Raw genomic sequence first — 10,000 nt, forward strand, 5'->3', positions numbered from 1 at the left:
TAAAGTGACTATAGAGTACTAGTAAAGTGACTATAGAGTACTAGTAAGATGATGAGAGTACTAGTAACGTGACTATAGAGTACTAGTAAAGTGACTATAGAGTACTAGTAAGGTGATGAGAGTATTCGTGAAGTGACTATGGAGAACTAGTAAGGTGATGAATTTTATTAAAGTGACTAGAGTACTAAAAATGATAAGAGTACTAGTTAAGTGATTAAAGAGAACTCGTAAAGTGTTAAGGGACTAGTGTGGGAATAGAGGTGTTAGAGTAGTAGTAAGTAGTCACACCTTCCTGAGGTTTGGAGATGATGTTGCTGCTGCTCTTCTTGACTTTAGTGTGCGGGACACAGGGAGACATCTTCCCTGACAAGGAGAATAGATGTAGAAGTAACTATGTGGACTAAATGTTGACTACAGGAGAATAGATGTACAAGTAACTATGTGGACTAAATGTTGACTACAGGACAATAGATGTACAAGTAACTATGTGGACTAAATGTTGACTACAGGAGAATAGATGTACAAGTAACTATGTGGACTAAATGTTGACTACAGGACAATAGATGTAGAAGTAACTATGTGGACTAAATGTTGACTACAGGACAATAGATGTAGAAGTAACTATGTGGACTAAATGTTGACTACAGGAGAATAGATGTAGAAGTAACTATGTGGACTAAATGTTGACTACAGGACAATAGATGTAGAAGTAACTATGTGGACTAAATGTTGACTACAGGACAATAGATGTACAAGTAACTATGTGGACTAAATGTTGACTACAGGAGAATGGATGTACAAGTAACTATGTGGACTAAAGGGGAATAAATGTACAAGTAACTACGTGGACTAAATGTTGACTACAGGAGAATGGATGTACAAGTAACTATGTGGACTAAATGTTGACTACAGGACAATAGATGTACAAGTAACTATGTGGACTAAATGTTGACTACAGGAGAATAAATGTACAAGTAACTATGTGGACTAAATGTTGACTACAGGACAATAGATGTAGAAGTAACTATGTGGACTAAAGGAGAATAGATGTACAAGTAACTATGTGGACTAAATGTTGACTACAGGACAATAGATGTACAAGTAACTATGTGGACTAAATGTTGACTACAGGAGAATAGATGTACAAGTAACTATGTGGACTAAATGTTGACTACAGGAGAATAGATGTACAAGTAACTATGTGGACTAAATGTTGACTACAGGAGAATAGATGTACAAGTAACTATGTGGACTAAATGTTGACTACAGGAGAATAGATGTACAAGTAACTATGTTGACTAAATGTTGACTACAGGAGAATAGATGTACAAGTAACTATGTGGACTAAATGTTGACTACAGGAGAATAGATGTACAAGTAACTATGTTGACTAAATGTTGACTACAGGAGAATAGATGTACAAGTAACTATGTGGACTAAATGTTGACTACAGGAGAATAGATGTAGAAGTAACTATGTGGACTAAATGTTGACTACAGGACAATAGATGTAGAAGTAACTATGTGGACTAAATGTTGACTACAGGACAATAGATGTACAAGTAACTATGTGGACTAAATGTTGACTACAGGAGAATGGATGTACAAGTAACTATGTGGACTAAAGGGGAATAAATGTACAAGTAACTACGTGGACTAAATGTTGACTACAGGAGAATGGATGTACAAGTAACTATGTGGACTAAATGTTGACTACAGGACAATAGATGTAGAAGTAACTATGTGGACTAAAGGAGAATAGATGTACAAGTAACTATGTTGACTAAATGTTGACTACAGGACAATAGATGTACAAGTAACTATGTTGACTAAATGTTGACTACAGGAGAATAGATGTACAAGTAACTATGTGGACTAAATGTTGACTACAGGAGAATAGATGTACAAGTAACTATGTTGACTAAATGTTGACTACAGGAGAATAGATGTACAAGTAACTATGTGGACTAAATGTTGACTACAGGAGAATAGATGTAGAAGTAACTATGTGGACTAAATGTTGACTACAGGACAATAGATGTAGAAGTAACTATGTGGACTAAATGTTGACTACAGGACAATAGATGTACAAGTAACTATGTGGACTAAATGTTGACTACAGGAGAATGGATGTACAAGTAACTATGTGGACTAAAGGGGAATAAATGTACAAGTAACTACGTGGACTAAATGTTGACTACAGGAGAATGGATGTACAAGTAACTATGTGGACTAAATGTTGACTACAGGACAATAGATGTACAAGTAACTATGTGGACTAAATGTTGACTACAGGAGAATAAATGTACAAGTAACTATGTGGACTAAATGTTGACTACAGGACAATAGATGTAGAAGTAACTATGTGGACTAAAGGAGAATAGATGTACAAGTAACTATGTGGACTAAATGTTGACTACAGGACAATAGATGTACAAGTAACTATGTGGACTAAATGTTGACTACAGGAGAATAGATGTACAAGTAACTATGTGGACTAAATGTTGACTACAGGACAATAGATGTACAAGTAACTATGTGGACTAAATGTTGACTACAGGAGAATAGATGTACAAGTAACTATGTGGACTAAATGTTGACTACAGGAGAATAGATGTACAAGTAACTATGTTGACTAAATGTTGACTACAGGAGAATAGATGTACAAGTAACTATGTGGACTAAATGTTGACTACAGGAGAATAGATGTACAAGTAACTATGTTGACTAAATGTTGACTACAGGAGAATAGATGTACAAGTAACTATGTGGACTAAATGTTGACTACAGGACAATAGATGTACAAGTAACTATGTGGACTAAATGTTGACTACAGGAGAATAGATGTACAAGTAACTATGTGGACTAAATGTTGACTACAGGAGAATAGATGTACAAGTAACTATGTTGACTAAATGTTGACTACAGGACAATAGATGTACAAGTAACTATGTGGACTAAATGTTGACTACAGGAGAATAGATGTACAAGTAACTATGTGGACTAAATGTTGACTACAGGAGAATAGATGTACAAGTAACTATGTGGACTAAATGTTGACTACAGGAGAATAGATGTACAAGTAACTATGTGGACTAAATGTTGACTACAGGAGAATAGATGTACAAGTAACTATGTGGACTAAATGTTGACTACAGGAGAATAGATGTACAAGTAACTATGTGGACTAAATGTTGACTACAGGAGAATAGATGTACAAGTAACTATGTTGACTAAATGTTGACTACAGGACAATAGATGTACAAGTAACTATGTGGACTAAATGTTGACTACAGGAGAATAGATGTACAAGTAACTATGTGGACTAAATGTTGACTACAGGAGAATAGATGTACAAGTAACTATGTTGACTAAATGTTGACTACAGGACAATAGATGTACAAGTAACTATGTGGACTAAATGTTGACTACAGGAGAATAGATGTACAAGTAACTATGTGGACTAAATGTTGACTACAGGAGAATAGATGTACAAGTAACTATGTGGACTAAATGTTGACTACAGGAGAATAGATGTACAAGTAACTATGTGGACTAAATGTTGACTACAGGAGAATAGATGTACAAGTAACTATGTGGACTAAATGTTGACTACAGGAGAATAGATGTACAAGTAACTATGTTGACTAAATGTTGACTACAGGACAATAGATGTACAAGTAACTATGTGGACTAAATGTTGACTACAGGAGAATAGATGTACAAGTAACTATGTGGACTAAATGTTGACTACAGGACAATAGATGTACAAGTAACTATGTGGGCTAAATGTTGACTAAAGGAGAATAGATGTAGAAGTAACTATGTTGACAAAAAGAGAATAGATATAGAAGTAACTATGTGGACTAAAGGAGAATAGATGTAGAAGTAACTATGTTGACTAAAGGAGAATAGATGTAGAAGTAACTATGTTGACTAAAGGAGAATAGATGTAGAAGTAACTATGTGGACTAATGGAGAATAGATGTAGAAGTAACTATGTTGACTAAAGGAGAATAGATGTAGAAGTAACTATGTTGACTAAAGGAGAATAGATGTAGAAGTAACTATGTTGACTAAAGGAGAATAGATGTAGAAGTAACTATGTGGACTAAAGGAGAATAGATGTAGAAGTAACTATGTTGACTAAAGGAGAATAGATGTAGAAGTAACTATGTTGACAAAAAGAGAATAGATGTAGAAGTAACTATGTTGACTAAAGGAGAATAGATGTAGAAGTAACTATGTTGACTAAAGGAGAATAGATGTAGAAGTAACTATGTTGACAAAAAGAGAATAGATGTAGAAGTAACTATGTTGACTAAAGGAGAATAGATGTAGAAGTAACTATGTTGACTAAAGGAGAATATATGTAGAAGTAACTATGTGGACTAAATGTTGACTAAAGGAGAATAGATGTAGAAGTAACTATGTGGACTAAAGGAGAATAGATGTAGAAGTAACTATGTTGACTAAAGGAGAATAGATGTAAAAGTAATAATGTTGACTAAATGTTGACTAAAGGAGAATAGATGTAGAAGTAACTATGTTGACTAAAGGAGAATAGATGTACAAGTACCAATGTTGACTAAATGTTGACTAAAGGAGAATAGATGTACAAGTACCAATGTTGACTAAATGTTGACTAAAGGAGAATAGATGTAGAAGTAACTATGTGGACTAAATGTTGACTAAAGGAGAATGGATGTAGAAGTAACTATGTTGACTAAAGGAGAATAGATGTAGAAGTAACTATGTTGACAAAAGGAGAATAGATGTAGAAGTAACTATGTTGACTAAAGGAGAATAGATGTAGAAGTAACTATGTTGACTACAGGAGAATAGATGTAGAAGTAACTATGTTGACAAAAGGAGAATAGATGTAGAAGTAACTATGTTGACTAAAGGAGAATAGATGTAGAAGTAACTATGTTGACTACAGGAGAATAGATGTAGAAGTAACTATGTTGACAAAAGGAGAATAGATGTAGAAGTAACTATGTTGACAAAAGGAGAATAGATGTAGAAGTAACTATGTTGACTAAAGGAGAATAGATGTAGAAGTAACTATGTTGACTAAAGGAGAATAGATGTAGAAGTAACTATGTTGACTAAAGGAGAATAGATGTAGAAGTAACTATGTTGACTACAGGAGAATAGATGTAGAAGTAACTATGTTGACAAAAGGAGAATAGATGTAGAAGTAACTATGTTGACAAAAGGAGAATAGATGTAGAAGTAACTATGTTGACTAAAGGAGAATAGATGTAGAAGTAACTATGTTGACTAAAGGAGAATAGATGTAGAAGTAACTATGTTGACTACAGGAGAATAGATGTAGAAGTAACTATGTTGACTAAAGGAGAATAGATGTAGAAGTAACTATGTGGACTAAAGGAGAATAGATGTAGAAGTAACTATGTGGACTAAAGGAGAATATATGTAGAAGTAACTATGTGGACTAAATGTTGACTAAAGGAGAATAGATGTAGAAGTAACTATGTGGACTAAAGGAGAATAGATGTAGAAGTAACTATGTTGACTAAAGGAGAATAGATGTAGAAGTAACTATGTTGACTACAGGAGAATAGATGTAGAAGTAACTATGTTGACTAAAGGAGAATAGATGTAGAAGTAACTATGTGGACTAAAGGAGAATAGATGTAGAAGTAACTATGTGGACTAAAGGAGAATAGATGTAAAAGTAACTATGTGGACCAACACATTGTTGTTTACCTTCCTTCTGCAATCGAGCAGACACGCTGAAGTGGTCAGAGAGGTCAGCAGCTCTTTGACCTTTGGACCTCCAAGCTTCTTCTTGAGCTTCCATCTGCTCCTTCCTCTCCTGGATGGACCTGTGGGTCTCCATGGCAACCTCTCTCATCTTCTGGAAACCACCAACAACACAAACTGGACTTGATGATGGCGTTTATTAGAAGGAAGACATCCTGAAGAACACGGCAGGACCACAACACTGGCAGGGTGACCTCAGGGTGACCTTGAGCACCTTGGCAGGAAATGGGAGAATCTTTGACTACCTAACACTTCTAAACAATTACCATTCCTGGGGGGACGATTCCATTCTAGATCAAGTTTCGGTTCAACCCGATTCTTGTAATATATGCGGAGAAGTAGAAGTAAAGATTCTGCTTGAAGAATAGAAAAGATAGTGTACTTCTACTTAAAGATATCTCTTAGTACCTTCTCCTTCATGCTCTGCTCCAGCTCCCACAGGTGAGCGTGTTGGTTGCCTACAGCCACATCCAGCGCTCCCTGCTTCCTGCTGAGTCTGTTCCTCCACTCGTCCTCGCCGCTCCTCTTCAGCAGAGCCACCCTGAGACCAGGAAGCAGGGGATTATTCTTCTTTCTCCTCACAACTGACATGACCAAGACTGCAACATTCACTTCACGGAAGGAACACTTCTGGAAATCTAGTTTTGACCTCAGCCTCCATTAATGACCAACAAACACCACTTTGCCAAAAGTATTTGGCCACCTCTCCAAATGATGAGAGTCACTAATCACTTGGCCCGATGTATCAAATCAAGCACTTAAGGATGGAGACTGTTTGTGAGAGAATGGGCCGCTCTCAGTGATTTCCAGCATGGAACTGTCACAGGATGCCACCTGTGCAACAAATCCAGTCCTGAAATGTCCTCCCTCCTAAATATCCCAAAGTCAACTTTATGATAAGAAAAGTGGAGAGTTTGGGAACAACAGCAACTCAGCCAGCAAGTGGTAGGCCAGGTAAAGTGACAGAGAGGTCAGCATAGTGCAAAGACTTTCTGCACACTCACTTGCTACACAGCTCCAAACTTCATGTCACCTTCCAATTAGCCCACGTACAGGACGCAGAGAGCTTCATGGAATGGCTTTCCATGGCTGAGCAGCTGCATCCAAGCCATACATCACCAAGTCCAATGTAAAGCGTGGGATGCAGTGGTGTAAAGGACATCACCACTGGACTGATGAATCACACTTTTCCATCTGGCAATCTGACGGACCAGTCTGGGTTTGGAGGTTGCCAGGAGAATGCTACATTTTGGACAGCTTTGGGCTGAGTGTGAAATTTGGTGGAGGAGGAATTATGGTGTGGGGCTGTTTTTCAGGAGTTGGGATTGGCCCCTTATTTCCAGTGAAAGGAACTTTGAATGCTCCAGGATACCAAAACGTTTTGGACAATTCCACGTGGGAACAGTTTGGACCCTTTCGTCTTCCAACATGACTGTGCACCAGTGCACAAAGCAAGGTCCATAAAGACATGGACGACAACAGCCTGGTTTGGATGAACTTGACTGGCCTGCACAGAGTCCTGACCTGAACCCGCTAAAACACCTTTGGGATGAATTAGAACGGAGACTGAGAGCCAGGCCTTCAGTGTGTGACCTCACCAATGCACTTTTGGAAGAACGGTGGAAAATTGCTATAAAGACACTCTGCAACCTTGTGGACAGCCTTCCCAGAAGAGTTGAAGCTGTAATAACTGCAAAAGGTCATATTGAACCCTATGGGTTAGGACTGGGATGACACTTCTACTTCATATGTGAGTCAAGGCAGGTGGACAAATACTTTTGGCAACATGGTGTGGGTGAAAGACTTGCACACACACATCTGTTCCAAGGTCTTTTGGAATAAATACACACATACTTATTTCCAGCCAAGCATTTTAGAATGTGACTCTTTCATCACCGTGGATTCATTGCTGCACTTCCTGCGTGGACCACAAGACTCACCTCTCCTTGACAGACAGGTGTGCGGCCGCCATCGCCTCACGCATGTCGCCCGTCTCATGTGCGGCCGCCATCGCCTCACGCATGTCGCCCGTCTCATGTGCGGCCGCCATCGCCTCACGCATGTCGCCCGTCTCATGTGCGGCCGCCATCACCTCACGCATGTTGCCTGTCTCATGTGCGGCCGCCATCGCCTCACGCATGTCGCCTGTCTCATGTGCGGCCGCCATCACCTCACGCATGTTCCCTGTCTCATGTGCGGCCGCCATCACCTCACGCATGTTGCCCTCGGACCGCAGCAGGCTGGCAGGGAGTTGGGTGTGGGCGAAGTGTGTGTCTGCCAGCGGGGGATGGTACACACCTTTGGGCCTGGCAGAAGCGGTCTGTGGCATCTCTGCAGCATGCACACACACACACACACACGCACACACACACACACACACACACACACACACACACACACACACACACACACACACATTTGTATTATTTAGCAGTGTGTAATGTTATAGAATGTTTATTTCAGTGAGATGAGTCAAACACAACAATGGCAGCTGTGAACAACACTAACTTATTTATCAGTAACTGTCTGGAATGGACTTATGTTGTCTTTAAATCATTTGTTTTTAATCAAGTTAAAGCTCATGATGCGGACACACTTGTTACTGGATACTTCCTAATAGGCTCCTGCCTTGGAGACTGTGTATGTGTAAGTAATACACAACTATAATTATTTGGTACTTGTTTGTATTGACACCTTTTATTGTTCAATGATTATTACCTATGTCTAGCGAGTGTGCTATTGTGTGCTTAGCTGTTGTGTAGCTGCTAGCTCCAAGTAGTCTGTAGTCTACCATGTTTATTTTTTGTAAATGACTTGACTAAAATAGCAGAAAAACTTCATAGCAGAAAGTTTTTTTGGTGACACAGTAAGTTGAATGATGCGGACACACTTGTTACTGAATACTTCCTAATAGGCTCCTGCCTTGGAGACTGTATATGTGTAAGTAATACACAACTATAATTATTTGGTACTTGTTTGTATTGACACCTTTTATTGCTCAATGATTATTACCTACGTCTAGCGAGTGTGCTATTGTGTGCTTAACTGTTGTGTAGCTGCTGGTAGCCTATAGCCTAGCATGTTTACCTTCCACCAATGACTTTAGTAAAATAGAAGAACTACACACAATAAGTTTTTTTGGGTGAGACAGTAAGTTAAATGATGCAGACACGTTTGTTACTGGATACTTCCTAATACACGTTTGTATGTGTAAGTAATATACAACTATAATTATTGGTGCTTGTTTATGTTAATCGTCACATTTGTTTGCTCAATGATTATTACCTACGTCTAGCGAGTGTGCTATTGTGTGCTTAGCTGTTGTGTAGCTGCTAGTAGGCAATAACTTAGCATGTTTAACTCCTGTAAATGACTTTAGTGCAACAGAAGAAATTGTGTGCTAATTGGAGGACATTTAGATGTTTACTTTGCACAAGTAAACACGCTGCAGGACTGCTTGTATCGCACATGATATCACACACAAGTAAACACGCTGCAGGACTGCTTGTATCGCACATGATATCACATACAAGTAAACACGCTGCAGGACTGCTTGTATCGCACATTATCACACACAAGCAAACACACTGCAAGACTGCTTGTATCGCACATGATATCACACACAAGTAAACACACTGCACGACTGCTTGTATCGCACATGATATCACACACAAACACTGTAGGACTGCTTTTATCGCACATGATATCACACACAAGCAAACACACTGCAAGACTGCTTGTATCGCACATGATATCACACACAAGTAAACACACTGCACGACTGCTTGTATCGCACATGATATCACACACAAACACTGTAGGACTGCTTTTATCGCACATGATATCACACACAAGTAAACACGCTGCAGGGCTGCTTGTATTGCACATGATATCACATACAAGTAAACAAGCTGCAAGGCTGCTTGTATCGCACATGATATCACATACAAGTAAACACGCTGCAAGACTGCTTGTATCGCACATGATATCACACACAAGCAAACACACTGCAAGGCTGCTTGTATCGCACATGATATCACACACAAGTAAACACACTGCAAGACTGCTTGTATCGCACATGATATCACATACAAGTAAACACGCTGCAAGGCTGCTTGTATCGCACATGATATCACACACAAGTAAACACACTGCAAGACTGCTAGTATCGCACATGATATCACATACAAGTAAACACGCTGCAAGGC

The 10,000-nt window shown here is 38.9% G+C and overlaps 2 protein-coding genes across 2 annotated transcripts in view; one reads left to right on the forward strand and one right to left on the reverse strand.

Moving 5' to 3' along the window:
- LOC133569897 (supervillin-like) overlaps window positions 1-10,000 on the forward strand; it is a gene marked incomplete at its 5' end in the record, with an annotated part of 172,032 nt that overhangs the window by 8,748 nt on the left and 153,284 nt on the right. The window lies entirely within an intron of this gene.
- LOC133569803 (supervillin-like) overlaps window positions 210-10,000 on the reverse strand; it is a 51,075-nt gene continuing 41,284 nt past the window's right edge. The window contains exons 14-17 of the mRNA XM_061922425.1: window positions 7,733-8,123; window positions 6,201-6,333; window positions 5,736-5,886; window positions 210-363 (exon numbers count right to left, since the gene is read on the reverse strand). Of these exons, the coding sequence (XP_061778409.1) occupies window positions 236-363; window positions 5,736-5,886; window positions 6,201-6,333; window positions 7,733-8,123 (803 nt within the window). The 3' untranslated portion in view covers window positions 210-235. The remainder of the gene's footprint in view (window positions 364-5,735; window positions 5,887-6,200; window positions 6,334-7,732; window positions 8,124-10,000) is intronic.

Source organism: Nerophis ophidion, linkage group LG15, assembly GCF_033978795.1.
Source record: "Nerophis ophidion isolate RoL-2023_Sa linkage group LG15, RoL_Noph_v1.0, whole genome shotgun sequence".
NCBI classification, from domain to species: domain Eukaryota; kingdom Metazoa; phylum Chordata; class Actinopteri; order Syngnathiformes; family Syngnathidae; genus Nerophis; species Nerophis ophidion.